The following is a 21,294-nucleotide window of genomic DNA, read 5'->3' as shown; positions in this document are numbered from 1 at the left end:
TTTCCAATTAACAACAAAAACCTACTTTGTTAATATTAAAAGTAATGTTTATGTTAGTTTATGTGATTCAAGAAGTTCAGGAGAACAGTAGGGATTTATTTATCACAGGATCATATAATCTTCACACTAATTTCCAAAACTATTTGATGAGATTTTGTCCCTCCAGAAGGTAGCTACAATTAGTAAGCTGGGATTAAAGAACAAAAGATATTCAATTATATTTTACATGGAAGCAATAGTAAATGAAAAAAAGAGTTATATTTGATCTCTATTTTTACTTTAATCTTACAGTGATCACTATGTGTGCCCTAATTTATAAATTTATAAATTGATGAAAAAGAAAAAGTCTAGTTCCAGGCTATGCACTTTTTTATTGGGTAATATGTCATCTTTGATATTTTTTTACACCAGACAAAATATTAAACAAATTTATAAAATGAGTCCCAAAAACTTGCAATGGCTCTCAAAACTGTTTGCAGAAATCACAGATTTTTCCATGTTGAAACAATTTATAATTTCCAAACGCTTAATGAAACTTTCCACCTTTAATATCACATAAATACTGAACAATTCATATGAAAACGTTCTTGGTGGGAGAAAATTTAAAAGTTAATAAGGCTGGCTGTGTAATTATGAACACCCTAAACCTAACACTTTGTTAAAGAACCTTTGAAAAGAATATATGACTGTTTTAATAAATAAATGTTAATGTTTTAATAGTTTAAGTTTTGTTTTTGTTTAAGACAGCGATAAAAAAACGACGTATACGTAATACCATGGGGGAAACATCAACAGCACTGAACGTCACCATAGAGCGTCATCTGCTCGCGGGCCCGCGAAGTTATTAAATTCCACTCTCGCGAGATGTGCATACCCGGTAGTCAGTTCAGTTCTTGGAACATGAAAGACAGTCCCTGGAGCTCCAGGGGCTGAACCCAGGTCTGTGTCTGCATTCCGACCTTAGGTGGTTACAGTATAGGTCGTAACTTGTAACTGCTGCTCGACCAGCCTGATGAAACGTCCCTCACCGATGTGAAGAATGAATCATGGGACAGCGTTACTGTGGAAACGACGGTAACCTCTTTTGTTAATCTAGCATGTTTAAATACAGCTAGAAAAAGAAACCTAGTGACAAACGAAGCGGCTGTTGGAGAGCGATTTATCACAGTTATGTATGTCGGTTGGTTTCGGTTTTCTTTATCATCCAATCATTTTCGCTAACGGTTAACCGTTGCTGATGTAACACTGGGGGTTTTTTGCCGGTGTTGTCATTGCACAACCGGTTCAATGAAACTAGTTGGTCGAGCGGTATGATAATTTACCACAGTTGAAATACGAGTTTGTTTAGTGGGTTGACTGCAGCGGTTGTTTGTGGTGATGCTACAGGATGGTTCTACCCAACTGCTCTGCCTCACAGCCAGCAGCGGGGTTCCTCTTTTCACAAGGGGGGCCTCTAAACAGCTGCCCTTCTCAGTCATCGGCTCTCTGAATGGGGTGCACATGTTCGGAGGAGGACAGGGAGTGCTTTTGTCCTCCTGCGAGACTGAGGGTGGGGGAAAGGTGGTGTGGAAGGTTTTCCACGACAGCGTGATGCTCATCGCTGTGAGTGGAGGTGGATCAAGTGGAGCATGCAGCCGGGCGGAGATGAACCGCTTACAACGCCTCTTGGAGAATGTTTGGAGCTGCATGGTGCTGGTGCTGGGACAGGATGAGCTGGTTAATCTCAGGAACATTGAAAGACTCAAGAGGGACCTGCGGTCCTGCTTCTGCCTTATCGATCAGCTGCTGGAAAAGAAGCACCAAGGGGTTCTGGGAAACCTCACACACTGTGCTGATTTACTGGTTCCTCCAAACCCAACTCCCCTCCAAGAAACTTTGGATGGCTTTGCTCAGGCTGCAGACAGCGAGTTTGGGTGCCTCTTTGTCCATGGGAGGATTGTGGTAGCTACTGAGAAGTGGTGGCGCTTGGCACCTCAAGAAGTTGTCTTGCTGTGTGCCTTGGTACGCACCTTATCTGCATCTGGATCAGCTTCTTGCGATTACCCAGTTTTCCTCCCTCAGGGAAGCCCCACAATTGCCCATCGCCTGCTCCGCTTCCAGCTGCTCCCAGGAGCAGATGTATGTGTGCTGTGTGGTCCCACCCCATCCCTGCAAAAAGCTGAAACCGAGCTGGTGGGTCGACTATGGTCACCCCTCATAGAGACCCTGAGAAGCTGCCTGGCAGTCGGAGAGCGCTGTTTACCAGGATCTGTACCTCTGCGGCCTGATGTGCTCGCACTTCTTCTTATTAACCGGGAGACCCGTCGCTCAGTCTCCTGTGTGCAGATTTCATCTCATCATCCACTGAGTGAATCTTCACTATCCAAATCCCGCTGCTGGGAGCTGCTGGAACTATTTTATATCTTCAGCATATCACGCTACTTCACCCAGGATGAGACATTATGCGGCTCACCAGAAGAAAGCACTCAAAGCAGCCACACAGAAGACTTTCTTCATGGATTCTCCCACCAGCCTCAACAATGCTATCTAGTAACTGAAGATTGTAAAAGTTATGGACTTCAGACACAGCAGCACCAGTTTTTTCTGCTAATGTTGCCATCCGTGCCCACCTTTGCTCTGCGTACAGTGGCTACACAGACTCTCACCGATATAATTTCTGCAACAGCGTTTTGATTGGACTGATTTGTTTTAGTTACACCCACAGTGATAGATCTAATGTTTAGTTGTTTGATGGAAACCAAAAAGTGATTTGATAATACCAAGAGAACTGAAGTAGGTTGTTGATACTGTAAAGATGCACCAGGGTATTTTGATCAATATTATTTACAATCAAGTCGCTGTTCAAGACGTGTCCGAACTACACTGGCTTTTAAGTTGCTCCTGTTAGTGTTGAAATCTGACTAAATTGGCTTAAAGATTAATGTGAAGAATAATGTGGCACTGTAATCAATAGCCTGCTGTTTCTTGTTTAAGCCTGTTGAATTACTTACTCATAAATCTTTCCATTAAGCCTGTTTGTTCTTCTTTTTGTTTGTATGACATGTGTGTGATATGCATAACATAAAAACTACCACATCCCACATTTGCAGGAAGCAGTGGGTTAATTATGAAACAAAAATCTTTTAAAATGACTAATTACAATCAAATACAATAAATAAGTATGATGACAGAGTTTATAGTTTAATCATTCTTTTTATTAATAGGTTAACTTTAAATATGGCCTTTAATAACATCCAGGTCAGTTTAAGATAGGGCTATAGAGATTTTTTAATACAAAATCAATAAAATATGCTCTTTTGTATGGACATTGCACAACTTTACAGAGCACACATGAAAGTAACTAAAGAGCACACATGATTTATTGCATGATTACTGAAAAGTCTCATGACATAAAGGGTGAAAGACCTCCAGAAGTGCTGGGTTTTACTTTGTGGATGCTGCGGCAAAGGATGTAAAGTTAGCCAACATCTTTCTCTCACCATCTACCTCAGCATAGTCTGGAGGCCGATCCAGGACAAAGCTGACTCTCCTAACCAGCCTATTGATTCTCTATCTGTCCCTCATGGTGTTCCCACACCATAAAACACTGCAGACATCACACTGTCATAAATTGTTTTAGCAGTTTTTTTGCACACACCAAGAGACCCCAGTTTCCTCATGAGATGGAGGTGACTTTGACCCTTCTTGTACAGAACATTTGTGTTTCAGAACCAGTCCAGTTTGTTTTTGAGGTGAACACCCAGGTACTTATACTCTTTCACAATCTCAATGTCCAAGCCCTGGCCTGGATTTTCACTGGTGATATCTGTATGGACTTCAAGCAAAAGTCAATCCACCATCTCCTTTGTCTTTGACATGCTTGTGAAGGTTGTTGGCCTCACATCAAGTAACAAAGTTGTTAATCTGCTTGTACTTCAGGTTGTTCCCATAAGATATAGCCTACGTTATCATCCGAGAACTTCTGAACACGGCAGTAGTCTGAGTTGTCTGAAGTTCGAGGTGTACAGAGAGAAACTGAAAGGTAAGAGAACTGTTCCCTGAGGTGCCCCAGTGCTGCAAACTACTGCCTCGGACACAGTCAGGAAGCCTGTGGTCTGTTGGTGAGGTAGTCCATGGTTCAGGCAAACAGCTAGGTGTGGACTATCAGGGGGAAGTTCCAGCTTCCCCCTCAGCAGAGTGATGGGGACGTTGCTATTATGGAAAATACAGCATTAAAAAAAAGCAGGATATTTAAATAATTATTATTGCAAATATTTAAAAATTATGTTGCAATGTCATGTATTCTTAAGCTGCACTAAGAGGGCCTAAGCATCCCCAGTAATTCACCATGCAGGAGGAGGATTCAGAATAATGACGGCGAAAAATAAGCTTTCCAAGTCTCCTCCCAGACTGCATGGAGCTCAGTATAAAAGAGAAGGAAGCAAAGTTAGAAGATTCTGCTGACCGTCTGCCTAAATTTTCCTGAGCTGTCGTGGTTCAATGACCGGAGAAGTGGCTCTGATTGACAGACTCACGGTGCGTGGAGTATCTGGGGGTGGGATCGGGGGAGGCGGTAACGCGCTTATGAAGCAGAGGGGTGGGATACGCCTTCTGGACGCATTTAACAAACCCTCACCCCCCCCAAAAAAAAACTTTCTGAAGTTAAAAGTTGGTTAAAGTGTGTGGATATTGTTGGGTTACTAGGCGCCACCTTTCGGCTAATGCTTTATCGAAGTCGCATTAGAAAGGTTCAAAGATCAGACGATCGCTCAGGCGTTTTTAAGAGCGCGGAGGAGCTTTACGCAAATTTGATTTCTCTTGTCGTCAGAGGAAACCGGCGTGGTGCTGGTCGCTGTGCACCTCTGTGGGATTTAAAAAATAACAAACTTTACCAGCTCTTTAAATCAGACTTTGTGTAACATGTCAGCCACGCGTGTGCAGTTTCTTTCACCCAGAACCCTGCGGGTTCTGAGCCCGGGACGAAGCGCGCTGTTCTTACCCGGCGCCGGTGGATCTCATCGGGGTGGCGGTGTTCCCGGGTTCCGCTCACTGACCTCTCCTCCTCTGTCCTCCTCCTTTTCTTCTCCCGGCAGAGCCTTATCCAGTTTGAGCACGACGCGGCGTGGACTTCCCAAAATAAAAATGTCCGATAATGGGACGATGTCTCGGGGCAAGGTGCTGACCATCGACAGCATGAACCCCACAGTGAAGAAGGTAGAGTACGCCGTGCGTGGGCCCATCGTGCAGCGAGCCGTGGAGCTGGAGAAGGAGCTCAGTGAGGTGAGTACAGCAGGCCAGCTGATTAAAATACCATCTGGAGCCTGCATGCTTACGTTGTTTGTTGTGCAAGTTCAAAATGTTTGTGCTCTCAAGATGTATTTCTTAATTTGGTCTAAAGTGGACATGAACAAAAGAATCAAGAATCCAGCGTATTTATTTAAATGCCAATGTTATTTAAATGAATGTTAATGAAAATGACCCAGATCTAATCTGCAATCTCACAAAATACCGTCAAGAGCCACAATGTAAGAGGAACTGCATCAGCAAAACAAATGCCAACAAGAAAAATAACAATATAATATTTTGGGTCTAATCCTCCTTGTCAAAGTCCAGCAGTTAGTTACTTATTCTTGAATTTGATCGCTCTTGACAAGCTAAACCAGTCTGATCATGTTAACACTGTGTGACAGTGTCACTTTCTTTGACAAATGAAGTGTTAATTCCTACATTTCTAGGGCTCAATGTTTTGGCTTTAAAAATGTCACCTGTTTATAAAAGCACTGGAATTTTCCACCAGAATTAAAATACATCAGTTTAAGCTCATGTAAATTTAACCTGCTTCAATAAATTCTGCAGAGTTAAATCAACACTATGCTGAGTCTATTTGGTCCTTATCAGAGTTGGTGTTAATTTAACTCTTTTCAGAGTTATTTCAACAAGACACAGAGTCATTTTAACACTTGAAAAAGTTATAACTACTCAAACTTTGTTTGAAATGACTCTGAAAAGAGTTAAATTAACACCAATTCTGATAAGGACCAAATAGACTTGGAATAGTGTTGATTTAACTCTGCAGAAACCTCTTATTAACTGTTACGTTAATTTAACTGAGTTGTTTTTGTAATCTACATAAGTTCTAAATTTAAATAACATTTTTTAAAAATATTTTTAATGTAACGTACTGAAACTTTCAGAAACCTTGTTGTAAGTTACCTTCCGTTTGTCAATTTCTTTTTGGTCAATTACAATTTTCAAATTATAGTTGCTCAGGAAAATACCTAAAGCAAACTGTTTATACAATCTTCTTTGTTTCACAGTTTAATCTCAGTGGCTTAAAGCAGAGTTTCTCAATACTTTTCTAAACCGTTTTTGTAGAAAGCACAGATCCAGTTTCCTGACCAATACCCCTTTCTTTTTTCTGTGGTACATAAAGAGAAAAAACATTCCACAGGTACTTTGACAAATGAAAAAAATACTAAATTCTACATTAAAATACAGTAAATAAAGCCAATCAAATTCACATAGACACTTGTTTGATGTTTTTTATTGCCGTGAATAGAAAAAAATCTAATTACCTAACTTAATTTTGCTGCATTTTTTGAGTAGGAAAAATCTAGGAAGGAAGGAAAATCAATTCAAATCTCTGTGATTTACTGGTGTATCTACACTTTCAAAATAAATGTACTTATTTTGTTTTTCATTCATTCACTTTTAAAACACATCTCCTTTATTCATGAATGCATCACTTACTGAGAAATGTGTCTTCTGTGAATATGGAAAACATTCTTCATCTCTAAGAGATTTTCTTGTTGCATTTATCATTTGTTTCCAGTTATTATTTTCCCCAGATGAATCCCTCCCTGTTGAATCCCTGTTTATGGTGATGTGGCAGCTGTTAATGTACCGAGTGCAGTCTGGTGTGAAGACTGTCTTCTCCTGAGTGCCTTTGCTGAGAAAAGAATAAGAATGGTGCTGCGTTTCCTTGACGTGTCCTGGGTGGGAGTGTAATGATAGTGTTAACCTTTTAACCAGATGCTTCACTGGGCCCCACAGATGTAATGCTCTGTTTGCTCTGACACAGGCACGTCCTCATTTGATCTCCCTTTTTAATGGTTATTTGGTTTTCTTCCAGCTAATTTATTTTCTTCTCAGCAGTACAAAAGTTTGATCAGGTGCTATTGAGCTAACATGTTGATGCTCAAAAAGCAGAATGCATTGGAGCTGGCTCTGGCTTGGAAAAATCAGCAGGATGTTGAAAAACTTTTAGTGGTGACTCAATGCATTTTTCAAGAATTCTTTAGGTTTCAGATGCACCAAATAATGTAAGCCAAACATCTTCTCACTCAATTCTTAGTCACTAACCATCAGTATCCTTTTTGGCCTTTTTGGGTTTAATTAAAACCATATAACATGTACTTTGGTGTGTAAGACACCTGTGTAATTCCTTTTTTTTTCTGGATAAAATAGGATTCAAATCAATAGCCTCTAAAAATATAGAATGTTTTTTTTTCCATTATAGTTCAAATAAAAATAAAATGGAATCAACAGATCATAACTTGAAGAAAACTAAAAGTCTGTATTGGCCACGACAAATCTGATTGATACATCTTTCGAAGCATAATTGCTCTCAGTCTTTAATATTGTTCAGTACTTTATATAACTACTGACCTGTGCATTATTAAACTCCTATCAGTTTTAGATTTGAATTAAAAATAATCTCCATTTTTAAGGGCTTAGATTATAAGACTTTTCTTTGGATGGTGTTGGGTTACTTTGGGAAACAGGTCACTGTGGTATTCTCTCTTTTGTCTAGGACTTAAACCCTCTCACACAGTAAGGTACAGTGTAATTTGCTGCTCATGTTACCTACATGATCTTTTTTTCAGATAGACTGGACAAGTATTGCCTTGTTTTTAACATAATACACAGTATGTGTTCCACTTTGCTACTCAGCAGGAGCATTGCCAAAAGGGCCATGTGCAGTTATTCCTTTGCAGCTTTTGTTTTGTCTTAATGAGGCACTTGTTGATAATGAATGAGGACATTGTACAGAAAATAGCCATTTATATTAGTCAGATTCCATCCCATGTTTGAACTCAAATCAAGCAGATTGGCCTAGTGCAATTATTTTAAATGAATATTTTTATTTTAGTTCATATCAGTGACTGAGAGCAATAAGCATTGAGCTTTTCACGCTGGTATAGAGGTGCAAAGGTTAACATGTTTCAAAGAGGTCACCATCCTGAATGGGAGGTTCCCTCCACAAAGGGGGGAGTTTTTTTACATCGTCTGATGTTATTGGCTCAGCCATGGAAACGCCTCTCTTACGCTCAACCAGTGACACAGCCAAAGGTCTCGGTTTCGTAAAATTCAAGCTGGACTGGATTTGTCAAAACAAACAGGCTATTTTGATTGCTGTGGGGCATCAGAGTTCCTGAGGTTCCTCTGGTGGTTTCTCTCTGGACTGTCCCCCTGTTTCTGATCTCTGTGAGCAGCTTGCGTCAATGCTGTGTCTGCAGTTCCAGGAGCACTAGAGTTCAACTTTCAGCAGTAGAAGTCAATGGACTTTTCTGCTGTCCTCTGATTTTAGTAATACTCTTAGGTCTCTTCACGGTTTTGAAATGCAGTTGCTCCTTCCTTGTGCTATCTTGCTCTCTTTCAGTTTACAGGGAATAGTTTGAAGGCCCCATTCAAATATGATTCTGTTTTACTGTTTCAAATGTTAAATATGATAAGAAGCTTTGCTAATGTTGCAATTTTGTCCCCATATTTGTACAGTGTGTCTTCATCGATGCTGTTTTCTTTTTACTTTCATTCTACTGAAATAGTTTTAGTTTCTAATCTTCCAAAACCACTTTGCTTTTCCTCATGGACTTATTGATAATTTTCTCTAATGCATTTATTATGCCAATTATTTTCTTTATTAAGAGTGTTTCAATAATAAAAGCAATCCTGACCAAAAATTAGGAAGCCCAGGGGTCAACAGACATAGTTATATTCCATTTTTTGTCAGATTACAACTATTTAAAAAAAAATATTTTTTAAATTTGGGTTTTGATGTGAATGGATAACACAAATTGAAGCACAACTTTAAGCAGCAGGAATGTTATGGATGTTTTTCCATGATTTTTGTAAATAAGAATCTTTAACGTGCAGTGGGGACTCTCCATACACACCCTTATAGTGGCTTTGGCTGCTCTTCTGGAAGGTGAACCACACAAACAGTCTCAAAGGTGATGCACTTCTCTAACAAGTTTTCATCCAGGATTGCTTTGTATTTATCTCCGCTCATCTTCCCACCAAGTCTTAACTTCATTCCCGTCTCTACTGTTGAAATGCTTCCCATCAGCATCACTCCGCCACCACCTTGTTTTGCTCTGAAAATTATGTGTTCAGAGTAAAACACAGCTACTGTGATGCTTCTGTAAATTTCTGGTGCAATCTTGAAACTGGGGTGTTTTCTAATTCAGCTGTGAAGTGTTTTCTTCTTTAAGCAACTCAAAGCATAGTAAATCTAAAGATATCAGGAAGAAGTTAGCATTTAATATAAATGATGTAAAGTAAACTGAATATATAGTTGGTTGTAATTATTTTTACAATTGTGTTTATGTGCTGTAGCCTTGGTTTCAATGTTGTTTATTTGATGAGTTTGTAGTCAGCTTCCTTGTTTTTGAGACATTTTCAAATTTCTCAATTCAATAATGATTTCTAATCATTTCTGTAAAAATAATTTCACAAATTAAATTATGTAAAGTATTCAAACATCATTTCACCAAGGTTTCTCTATATTCTTTTCATGTATTCAGGGAATGAAGAAGCCCTTCGCAGAGGTCATCAAGGCCAACATTGGTGATGCGCAGGCTATGGGCCAGCAGCCAATCACTTTTTTCCGACAGGTCTGCTCCTCTGGCCTTTCTCTATTTTTTTTTTTTTAATACAGCAACTCAGATTGTTTTTTTTTTCTAATATAAAAAACAGTTTTTCCGATAATACATAGAAAAATGTCCTTTAATTTTGCTGTGACGTGTGATACATGCTGGATCTCAAATCGTTTTGCCAATTCCTGTTTGATTTCAAGGTGCTGGCGCTGTGTTCCTACCCTGAGCTGCTGAGTGACAGCACATTCCCAGAGGATGCAAAAAGCAGAGCATGTCGCATTCTGAACTCCTGTGGAGGGAACAGTTTGGGTACGTATGGCTGGGATACACGTTTTTTATGTACTCGGAATACGTTTTAAATATAGTAACTAAACGTTGCATTACAAAATTCAATGCTGACATTGCACATTTTTATTTAATATAAAGGTTTTCTGTGAATGATTATTTTTGTGAAACTTTATCATAGCAGCATTTATTCTCTCCCTGCAGGTGCCTACAGTGCAAGTCAGGGCATAGGCTCTATACGTCAGGATGTAGCTCGTTTCATCGAAAGGCGTGACGGCGGTGTGCCCTGTAATCCAGACAACATTTACCTCACCACAGGGGCCAGCGACGGCATTGTGGTACTTGATTAAATCTGATTCAATTAGTCCTTTATTTTTGCTTCACAAAATAACAAGGTGTTTTGTTTTTATTAAACACTGTAAAAAAACAGGTCTGTGCAAATGACAGATCTTCATTTTCCAAGAAGGTTAACTTTTTTAATAATCTCTTAAAAGATTACAACTCCTGAAAGTTCTTCAAGCTTTCAGAAGGTATTTTTTATTTGTATGCATCATCATATATTTTCCATCTAGTTACTTTATCTGAATATTTCAAAAGAATTCTAAAAGGATTGTGTTTTACTTGATTTTGTAATGAGCATTACTGACCCATGAAATATTTAAGCATAAAAAGTAATACACCGGTGTTGACATAACATGTTATCATAATCACCTGTCACAAAAACACAATGTTTCTATGACTTTAGGTCAAACTTCAAGATTTTAAAATACAAAACAATCTGTCTGTTAAAGAATAGTATTTTGAAATTAACAAGGTAAAAATTTGGTTCATTTGTGGAGCTTTAAAATGTTTCTAATTATTACACTAACTGACCAAAGGTGAGCATTTAAGCTTTTAATATGAAAAGTACATGCAGAGCAAACTAAGTTAAAAAAAAAAGTACCATAAGTTAACATTACATACTGATTTACATGCTTAGCAGTCTAAAGTGAAATGGTTCATTCTGGTCCAGCAGGTTAACAAGTTAAATAAACTGCCTCTCATTGAGTGTTTCCTGCATTTCTCTTTCAGACCATGCTGAAGCTGCTGGTGTGTGGCGAAGGTGCAACGCGCACCGGCGTCATGATCTCCATACCTCAGTACCCCTTGTATTCAGCTGCACTTGCTGAGCTCAGCGCTGTGCAGATCAACTATTACCTGAATGAAGAAAAGTGCTGGAGTCTGGACATCAGTGAGCTTCAGCGAGCTTTGGATGAGGCCAGACTCCACTGCCAGCCCCGCGCCCTGTGCATCATCAACCCTGGAAATCCCACAGGTACATTTTTATCACTTGTTGTTAGGCCTATAGAGTTGATGCACTTGATGATGTTATTGTTTATGTCTTATAATACGGTTAAATTTATAGTAACAGAACAATCACAATAATCACAGGTTGTGATAAATTAAATGTATTCTTGAAGAACTTAAGGGTGTCTCTTTACAACACAAACATAGGAAGCTAATCCCCTCAAATAAGACTTTAGAGGAATTTACTGAGCTCTAGATAAACCATCTATAAATACACACTTATAGTCTGAGTAACTGCAATATTTTTTTTATTAAAGATAAAGATAAGATGGTGGCATTTATACCTGAAGATAAAACATTTATATTCTAAGATTACAGCCTTACAGGAAGTAGCATGACTTTTAGCATTTTCTTCTGTTACTTATTGCTGCACTAAACATATTTCCTTTATTACTCTCACAAAGTCAGTTTTAAAAGGAACTGTAAAGAACATGCTAAGTAGATAATTGCTAAGTACACAAAATGTAAGCAAGGAATAGTCAATATGCTATTGACTTCTTGTTACCTGAAAGTTGCTGATGTATTCTGCATTCATGACCAGCCAGGTTTTTTCTAATGATTTTGCTTTGTGAATATTTTCAACAGTGAAACAAGATACATAAAACTAGCTCGGAACTTGATTCCTGTCCGAATCTTATAGTCTATACTCTGTTTATTTTATTTTTTGTGTATCCCATAAGGATCTCATTTAAGACCCACAGCCTTTAATTCATAATAGAAGTCAATTCTATGTAATGGTTTCCTATGCTTCTAATTTTTGACTTAATTTGACATAAATTGACATTTTAACCAAGCTAAGAAGATCTGAAGCATCTTTACTAAATAGAGATATATGGAAAACAATAACAGTTCACAAATGTTCTCTTTTGGACATTTCTGAGATATTGGATTTGTTTCTACCAGATCATTTCAAAATGGATAAGATCCATGTCCAGTGCAATTATGTAAGATATAGTTCAATGTGCTGTATTGTATTAGATTAAGTAATTTATTGTTACTGTAAAATAGCCTAAAAATACTCTGTTCTGATCAATCATTAAGTACTTAGATTAGGGCAAGATGTGAAGTCACGCTTCATGTGTGAGCAGTTGATATTACACAGCTCCACTATTTGAAAGCAATTTTAAATGGTTTTTAGCTTCTTTTATTAGTGATTCGCACTGTTATGATTAATAGCAATTAATTAATTTTCATATAACTGATCAAAATAAAATTTTCAAATATCCCAACATTGTCTGGATTTCCTTCTAGGTTTGTAGACTCTCCTCTTAATTTCCCAAAATATGCATATCCCAATCCAGCCTGATCCATGACGGATGGAACTGGACCCTTCAAATGGAGAAAAACAGAATCACTTGGCTGCAATACATTCATCTTCCTGAGGTTTTCAGAAGTTTTCCCCCCTCTATAAAATGAGTAGCCTTAAGAAAGAGACATCATGTCTCAATAGAAACTCATTTTCTTTCTCTAAAGCTTTTTACACAGTCTGTGCTGCCTCTTACGTCTGGTCCCACAGAAACAACTTTGATACCCGAGAGTGTTGTTAGCTTCTACGTATAGATTGGATTTTTAGTTTCCAACTGGCTGATCACTGATCCGACCTGATCAATTTCAAAAGTGGCTGGTTAAGGTCATCATTCAGCTTCTCTGTGCATCTCCACAAACAATTACTTCACTCTATTTACAACAAAGCATAGAATTGGAATTTTACAGAATTTGATAAAAGCAAAGTACTTTCTTTTTTTCAACTAATTCAAAGACCATTTGTTTTCTTCAGTATTTCAGCAACTCTTCTGTCCATTTTAATTTGTAATATGTTGTATTTTTGTTTTTCAAAGTATTAAGCAATTTAAAATGTAGGAACATAGCAGAAAGTCAGGAATTTTTTTTCACATTAAATATTTTGAGAGTCCATTGAATCCACTAGATGGCAGCAGAACAACATAACTGACTCGCTTGCAGCAGCTTTATAATGGTTTCTTTCTCTTTTAGGTCAGGTGCAGAGCAGAGAGTGCATTGAGGAAGTAATCCGATTTGCCGCAAAAGAGCGTCTCTTCCTCATGGCAGATGAGGTACTGTCACAAATGTTTTTAAACATCTACCGTCTTTAGCTCATGTTCACCCCTAATAACAGGCATTGCATCCCATACTCCCAGGTGTACCAGGATAACGTGTACGCTGAGGGTTGCCAGTTCCACTCCTTTAAGAAGGTTTTGTTTGAGATGGGGCCGGAGTACTCTGAAACAGTTGAACTGGCATCGTTCCACTCCACCTCCAAATGTTACATGGGAGAGTGAGTTTCTTCTATGCTGAAAGAAAATCAATTCACGAGGATGTAAACGCATAAGACATATGTTTATGTTTACATTTTTTATTGAGCGATTTCTCTTCCTTCTTATTTTGCCTTATGTGGTACATCTCTCTTGCTTTCAGGTGTGGCTTCCGCGGCGGCTACATGGAGATCATAAACATGGACGATGATGTAAAGGACCAGTTGACCAAGCTGTTTTCGGTCCGTCTCTGTTCTCCTGTTCCTGGACAAGCTCTAATGGACCTGGTGGTAAACCCCCCTCAGCCTGGGGAACCTTCATATGACCGCTTCATCAAGGCATGTAGAAAAAAACTGATTTACAAATCAGGTGTAATCTACTATTCATAGGAAATTGCCACATTTTTATTTGTAAAACATAAATGTCATTTTTTCCTTATGAAATGTACAGATGTACATTAATTAAAGTTATATATTAGACCGAATATTTTCCTTTGTATTCCGCTAAAAGCTTGAAACTGAAAACCTATATGAGAATTGTTTACATATGCCTATATTGGGGAATTCTGGCCAAAATGAGGTTGTCTAATTTTTTAACAGTAATAATATATGTTAATAAATGTGCCCCAGTTTAAATGGAATGCATTTGTTATAAGGGATTGTATTAAAAAGTAAAAGAAAATATGAATATTTAACTTACAGGTCAGCATTGTATTTTAATTTGCGATGCTAGACTTTAAGACATATAAAAGACAAAACAGAGTCAACACATCATCCTGTTAGACTAAACAGTACAAAACCAAATAATTTACTAAACAGAATTAAAAGGATCTCATTTTAAAATGACATTTAATTATAATTCTGTTGTGTTTTTTGTTTAGGAAACTGGTTCCTATTTAATTTTAAGTAAATTCTGTTAGTGTAGTTTTAGCTCTGCAGTTAAGGAAGTCCAGAACTTTGCCCCTTGTCCAGAGAAGGTTACGCTTGATGAGTCATTGAACCACAAGCTGTAAGTGGTACCAATAGGTCACTGAGCAACAAAGTGAGGCTTTACCATGTAAGCCAGTTTGTGGTTTAAAACCTTGATGCAATTTTTTTTATATTTTATCATATTTGGTTTCATTTGCTGCCTCTCTGCGTTCACAATTGTCCTTGTTAGCACTTCTATTGTAGGCTCTGCTTGTGACGAAAGGTTGCACCAATAACTAATTGGCAAAATATTATTAAATACATTAAATTTTTTGCTCTGTTATTGTTTTGAAACCAAAATAAAATCAGACTCTCCTTGTGCTTGACATTCAGCTGAGTCAGGATCTGTATCACAAATGTTGCTCATGTTCTGAGATTCTAGTGAAAACAGATTTCACCTTGCCTGATTTATTTATTTATTTTTTCTGTTTTCTCTCACTCTTCCAGGAACGCACGGCTACTTTAAGTGCCTTAGCAGAGAAGGCCAGACTTACTGAGCAGGTACTCAATACCGTGGAGGGCATCCGCTGCAATCCTGTGCAGGGTGCGATGTACTCCTTTCCTCGCATTACCCTACCTGAAAAGGCCATCCAAGAGGCCAAGGTCAGTTCTGATACTTTTTCTTCAAGTGTTCCAGTGAGTTAAGCTGCTTTGCATTGTTGATTCATGCTAATTAGAACAATTTTGAACAACAAAAAGCAGGAGAATGAATTGAGTGAACACATAACTATTTTTACCCCAAGCACTCAAATCTATTCTTTGTTGAATATGTTTTTTTATTTTGTGAACAAACTAATACACACAAAAAAATAGGGCTGCAATTATGCTCAACAGTTGGAACTAAATAATTAAACTTGGTCATGATGTTGTACTTCTACTCCACTGTTTGCAAAGGAGAAGAAATGATTTCCAATAGCTTTCTGTGGCCATTCTGTCTTACAGTTGACTGCCCAGTTGGAATTTTAGGGCAGTGTGAAAAGTGGCGCTACTTAGAAACTGATTAGCTTTACAGAGGATAAGGTCAAAGTCTACCTGACCTACTGAAATCCGATCAATCTCCCTGACTTAGTTCAGTATATTCAATTTTCTCAAAATGTTCACCAGCAAAGATACAGCCTCCTTATGTCATTGACATTATCAACAATTTTTGGATTGATCTTTTGAAAAATCTTAATTTAAATAATATATATACAAGTACCCTACATATAAAATGTATTCACAATCTTAGAAAAATATTTAATCAAGAACCATTTGATATGTGCTGTGAACTGTGAATGTGAACAAAGACTTTCTGCTTTAAAAAGCAGAATAAGGACAATTAACACAGTAAGGAATAAAGTCAAGAGTGTTTTAGAAGTGTTTATCAGAAGTACATAGCTGATTAATAACCAATTCATTTTGGAGGTAGGTACAGCAGGAAACTCTTGCTTGAAAAGGTGACTAATTTAGATATCTTGACTTTTTATTTCTTTCCCACACTGTTAAAATGGACTTATTATACAACTATTCCTACTGAATTAAAGTAATTTAAAAACAAAATTCTTCATAAAGTCAGTGAGTTTTCTTCTATATCTACCTTTTTAAATCAAGGGATCATCTGTTCTCTCAATTTTTAAAAAAATTGAAAAGCTCAAAGTAAAGGTTTTTTTTATGTATAATGGTAAATTTTTGTCAAAAGAGCCACATGCTTCAATTATATAATTTTTCTCGTTTTCTCTCCCAGAAACTTGGTCAACAACCGGATATGTTTTACTGCATGAAGATGCTGGAAGAGACAGGAATTTGCCTTGTCCCTGGAAGTGGTTTTGGCCAAAGAGAAGGAACGTATCACTTCAGGTACAGAATATTTCCTCTTGTAGGCTGCAAAAAATCGTATCGGGGCAGAACAAACTTGTGGAAGGAGGTGCAGTAGTCAGATGTTTTAGCTTTTATCCAAAGCAGTCTGCAGAAGAATGTCACAGTCAAAGTCCAGAGCTAAATCAACAAAGAATTTGTCCCAAAATACATCAGGTGTAACTGAAATGAAAAGTCTTTTTAGAAAGTGTTGAGTCAGAGGTGCAGAATCCACATGCAAAATGTGTACATTGGTTTGCCAAAAATAAATAAATAAATTAAAACTATTTCTTTCACTTGACAATCATTCAGCAATTTGTGTTTTGGTCTAGCACATAAAATCTCTAAAATATACCTTGAAGATTACGGTTGTAACTATACAAAATGTGGAAAAAGTATAAATCTTTTGCAAGGTCCGGTGAGTTCAGAGAACAAGAGTACTTTCCATACAGAATACACAGCTCTTGATCGACCTTGTTGGCACGTGAATAAATGTTTTTCTTGTACAAGGTTTTAAACTGAATAAAAACACTCAGAAGTGGCAGCAATGAGAGATCTCTAAATGTTTGGGAACTCTATTATTCTTATTGGGAACTTATCATTCTCCCTTTTCATTCAGGAAATGGGAAAAAAAAGAAAATGTTCTTCGACACAGGGGCTTCAGAATTTGAGCCAGGAATTACATAAATTATTATGATTTTTTTTCAACAGCCCTGTAACATATAAAAGAATATGAGCAACAAAGGATGTTTTCTGTGCTCTGAGAGCCTAACTAAACAAGGTTACTGCAATATGCTCAAAAGCAGTAATGGCTCTGTGCTCACACAGAGACATCACATAAAATGACCGAAAGTTATACAATAAGTGAAAGTGTTTGCAAGCAACTTATTTTACAATTCACCTTCTTCCTATCTATGTATTACAGGGCACTGTTTTATTTCTTTTTAGTGCAAACATACAGTATAGTGAAAAATTGTCTTTCATTGGCTGTTTGCTTTTCACATCCAAATGATTCCAATTAAAAGAGATTTATTTTCAGACAAAAAATTGTAGTAGCCTTAATAAACAGTTTGATCTTAGTTGGGGTTTACTAGCTGCACCCTCCTATCAAGAAGTCACCCAGAAGATTACTAAATAACAGCATAAAAACCATTGCAACTTTCCTTAGTTGAATCTGGTGTTTTTGATTAAACAATCGGAATAAATTGGGCACAAATTGCATCAATAAGTTGAAAACCAAAAAAGAACATAAACACCCGTCTAACATTTGCAAAAAATATCTTGAGGTTTTTTGAAAAATATTTTGACATTTTTTTTCATGACATTTTTTGACTTATTGATATTCTGAAAAAACCTTACAATGTGACTGAATTAAAAAAAATAATCCTGCAAAACAGACTGAGCTAAATTTCTTTCACTCTTATGAAAAAGAGTTATTGTAACTATTTCAAATAGCTCATGACAGTTATTACCAAAGGTGGCACAAATGACTCCACATTCTACGACCGTATCCTAATAAATTTTACTTCTTCCGCATGTCTGAACATCCATGTTAATTTTTGCTACTCATTTCTCTTTTCAACCCAGAATGACCATCTTACCACCAACAGATAAACTGAAGATCCTGCTGAACAACGTTAAGGAGTTCCACCAGAGGTTCACCCAGCAGTATTCCTAAATTAAAGCATCAATTTTACCTCAACTTCTTTAAGAAGAGTTTTTGCCAACCACCCTAAAAAGTCTAAGCCAATCAGAATATAGCTGTTTCTAATAAGTGCCTTTTCGACAATGGTTTCTCTGGTGGTCCTTGTGACGAAGCACTTATAGCCACGCACATTTTGATTTTTATGGACCAGTTTACAGGGAAACTGGGAGAAAAGAAACACATAACTGGAAATGAAAAATAGACAACCCTGTGTTAGCTTTGGTGCACGAAGTGCAGCTTCCTGTCTTTAATGTTTAATTTTCAAAGTCTGTAAATACTTTCTGTCTGCGCCTGGGCTTCTAGTAACTGTGTTAATGTAAAACTGTAAAGAAGCGGCACAGCTTCTGAAAATCATGCATCTCAGACTTGGAAATGTTTAACTGGGCGAGGTACTTCATCCTTTCAGACTAAACTCGATGGCAAGAATATACTGAAAGTCTCACTTGCATGACATTTTAATAGGCATTAATTTTGGTATTAAATGTGAAATCATGTTTTATAAGTTTTATGACCTTTAAAGTTAGGAAAATATTTTGAACTGGGTTGGGAACTTTCTTTGCTTTTCCGTTTACAGTTTTCAAAGCTTAGTTGTTATTTCTCAAAACACAATTTCAAGAGAATTTTTACTTAATTTTACCTAGTCTTAAAAAACATGTTATGAATAAGTTTACAGTTTTTTTTTTGTTGTTGTTGTTATTGAAACAAAATCCAAAATGTTTGTAATTTCTCACTTAGATTGTTTAACATACTGTATGTAATGAGCTGGAGGAAAATGATTTACTTTTAACATGTCACTGGTTTAAAATGGGTTAAATATTAAACACAACTCTATAACATTTTAAAGGAACAATAACTGATTTTTGTAAAGTTAATTTGTTCAGTTCAAACCATAGAAACTGCTCATAATGATCCACACGGAGGTGGTTCTCCTTCAACCTGATTTGGATCAGAAGCTGTTGAGTTTCTCTAACAAACTCTTGATTAAAATTGCTGCACAGATGGGATTAGTGAAGCACTTCACTGACTGAGCCTCCATTTTCATCTCCTCCTGTTAGGAAGTGAAAGCAGTTTTCTTTGACTAAAAAACCTCCATATATATATATATACTTGTATAACTGTTTCATTTTTACCCACAATGTAGTTCACTGATTGATCTTTGAAGAGAAATTAATTGATGATGTTTTCTTTTTAATGGTAATTTTCCAAACAAATACGAATTGGTTTACAACCAATTAATTTCATTGCTAAGTTTTTCTTTTCATTGAAAATTTATAAAAGCGGCTAGCAACTATTCAGCATTGTTTAAGAGAGACTTGTGGAAAGTTATTCTTTTTCTTTTTTTTTTTATAAAAAAAACAATTTTTAAATGATTGACTCATTCTGCTCCTCATTGTTGCAACTATCAGGTTGTAAATGTAATTCCTAAAGGTAAGGAGTCATTTTTCTGACAGATTTTTGAATGTTTTGTGATGTGGAGATCTGTCCAGGTCCTTAAGGTTAAAAAGCTTTTGAGTCCTTATGGAGTCCTTAGATCTAACTGTAACAGAATTCATATTGTTTATTCTCAGGCAGTTATAAATTGGAGTCTTTGAGTTTTGAGCTATAAATTTAGTAAAAACGTCATCTATACAGTGTAATCTAGCTTCTTTTATTCATAACAGAAAAGCAACAATTCTCTCTGCAGTTAAGATGGTACAACATTTTAATTATGTTACTTAAAACGTTTTACTCAAATATACATAAAGTTCTAATAACATGTATAGATGAAAAATCACAGTTGGTAAAGTGTAGATGATTATTGCGCAGAATATTATACCGTACATCAGGGCCAGTATAACTGGTTAACTGGACACATAAAATTATTTTAAAAATTAATTAATTAAAAAAATTATTCAATTAAATATTTGCTGACAGCCAAACTAATCTTTCTTGTTAAAGAGGGAAAAGTTGAGAAGCTTTATTTCAGCTAGCTTAAAAAAAGTGTGCAGCAACAAATTAGAAATGACCAGAACGTTTTCTCGCTATCCTCCATACAGCTAGAGAAAACTCTAGCTATACATCTTACCATACGGTACAGCAGACAGATTTTTTTTGCTTTGAAATGACTTTTTGAAATTGTCCATATGCCTTGATGCTGATTAACAGTTGTTTCTAGCCTGCATTTGCTGTATGTTTACAGAGTTGCTCTGTCAGAATATTCTGTTCCCTCCAGCTCATGTTTTTTTTCATCTAGAATCACATTTTCAAGTATCTTTCAGAGTTCAAGCATTGCAGCGGGTTCATGTTGAAGGATTTTAGTTTTTCTGGTTCCAGCATCTTAACCTGGATACGTCAGCAAACTCATGGATCTTGGATCCAAACCAAGGAGCTCCCAACATGAAAAAACTTTGACAAAGGATGCGTCAGTGAGATTAGACTTTAGAGAAATATTTTGCTATGGATTCTGGAAAATCATCAAAGATCAAATGACCTCAGACGGAGGAGGAGAAATGATTTGAGAACATTTTATTGGCCAAACACAGATCTGTGTCTGTTAGCACTCTTTAAAAGACATGATTAAGGAATATGAGACTGTCATGGATGGTGTTTTATGCTCAGAGGAACCTAAAGTCGGGCTGTTTGGGTTTCTGCTGTATAACTTAGTTCATATTGACTGAGATAAAATTGAATGAATGTAAAGGCATTAAAACATAAGGGTTCCAACACCCCTGTACCTACTCTCCTTGCTGACTGTGACTCAGTTACTGTTTCACCAGTTTTCCTTTTGCTTACATGACAGAATCAAGGAGTTATTTTTTGACCATAAGCCATTTCTATGATGTAGAAAAAAAACCTAACTTTTATTTAAAAACAAAGTAAATTAAAGCTTCAGAAAATAAATTGCTTTATAGTTCAACATATTTACTTTCACCCTCAGGTTTATTTTCCAGTAATTTTCCTTTGGGATCCAGAAGGTATTTTTGAATTGAATTGACTTTGGAGATTAAAAAAAAAAAGGAAGTCCAACATATAGGTCACAATAACAATGG

General features: G+C 36.8%; 2 protein-coding genes across 5 annotated transcripts; both read left to right on the top strand.

The window, feature by feature from the left end:
- Positions 1-853: 853 nt before the first annotated feature.
- gpt (glutamic--pyruvic transaminase) lies at positions 854-20,987 on the top strand. Of its 4 annotated transcripts, none has more exons than XM_055033713.1 (13): positions 855-1,074; positions 3,919-4,021; positions 5,073-5,259; positions 9,786-9,875; positions 10,058-10,166; positions 10,347-10,480; positions 11,214-11,457; positions 13,482-13,561; positions 13,646-13,782; positions 13,923-14,097; positions 15,175-15,330; positions 16,451-16,563; positions 18,148-20,987. In XM_055033713.1, exons 3-13 carry the CDS (start codon positions 5,122-5,124, stop codon positions 18,236-18,238), a joined length of 1,467 nt encoding a protein of 488 aa, XP_054889688.1. In that variant the 5' UTR covers positions 855-1,074; positions 3,919-4,021; positions 5,073-5,121; the 3' UTR covers positions 18,239-20,987. The 4 variants fall into 4 exon arrangements, with proteins under 4 accessions (XP_054889687.1, XP_054889688.1, XP_054889689.1 ...); XM_055033714.1 differs by having other exon boundaries at positions 870-939; XM_055033712.1 differs by lacking the exon at positions 3,919-4,021 and having other exon boundaries at positions 854-1,074.
- On the top strand, positions 1,081-3,009 carry fuz (fuzzy planar cell polarity protein). The gene has a single exon (XM_055033718.1). It carries the CDS (start codon positions 1,378-1,380, stop codon positions 2,671-2,673), a length of 1,296 nt encoding a protein of 431 aa, XP_054889693.1. The 5' UTR covers positions 1,081-1,377; the 3' UTR covers positions 2,674-3,009.
- Positions 20,988-21,294: the final 307 nt, after the last annotated feature.

This window comes from Poeciliopsis prolifica, unplaced genomic scaffold (genome assembly GCF_027474105.1).
Source record: "Poeciliopsis prolifica strain line A6 unplaced genomic scaffold, Auburn_PproV2 SCAFFOLD008, whole genome shotgun sequence".
NCBI classification, from domain to species: Eukaryota; Metazoa; Chordata; class Actinopteri; order Cyprinodontiformes; family Poeciliidae; genus Poeciliopsis; species Poeciliopsis prolifica.
Note: the sequence above shows the minus strand (reverse complement) of the source record. Positions and strands in the feature narration are given on the sequence as shown.

What these genes read in the sequence shown, in the direction of transcription:
- fuz (XM_055033718.1), top strand. Translation starts at nt 1,378, where the DNA reads ATGCTACAGGATGGTTCTACCCAACTGCTCTGCCTCACAGCCAGCAGC.
- gpt (XM_055033710.1), top strand. Translation starts at nt 4,900, where the DNA reads ATGTCAGCCACGCGTGTGCAGTTTCTTTCACCCAGAACCCTGCGGGTT. An exon ending in TGGAGAAGGAGCTCAGTGAG is followed by an intron (nt 5,260 to 9,785) that starts GTGAGTACAGCA and finishes TCATGTATTCAG; the next exon opens with GGAATGAAGAAGCCCTTCGC. An exon ending in TCTTCCTCATGGCAGATGAG is followed by an intron (nt 13,562 to 13,645) that starts GTACTGTCACAA and finishes CCATACTCCCAG; the next exon opens with GTGTACCAGGATAACGTGTA.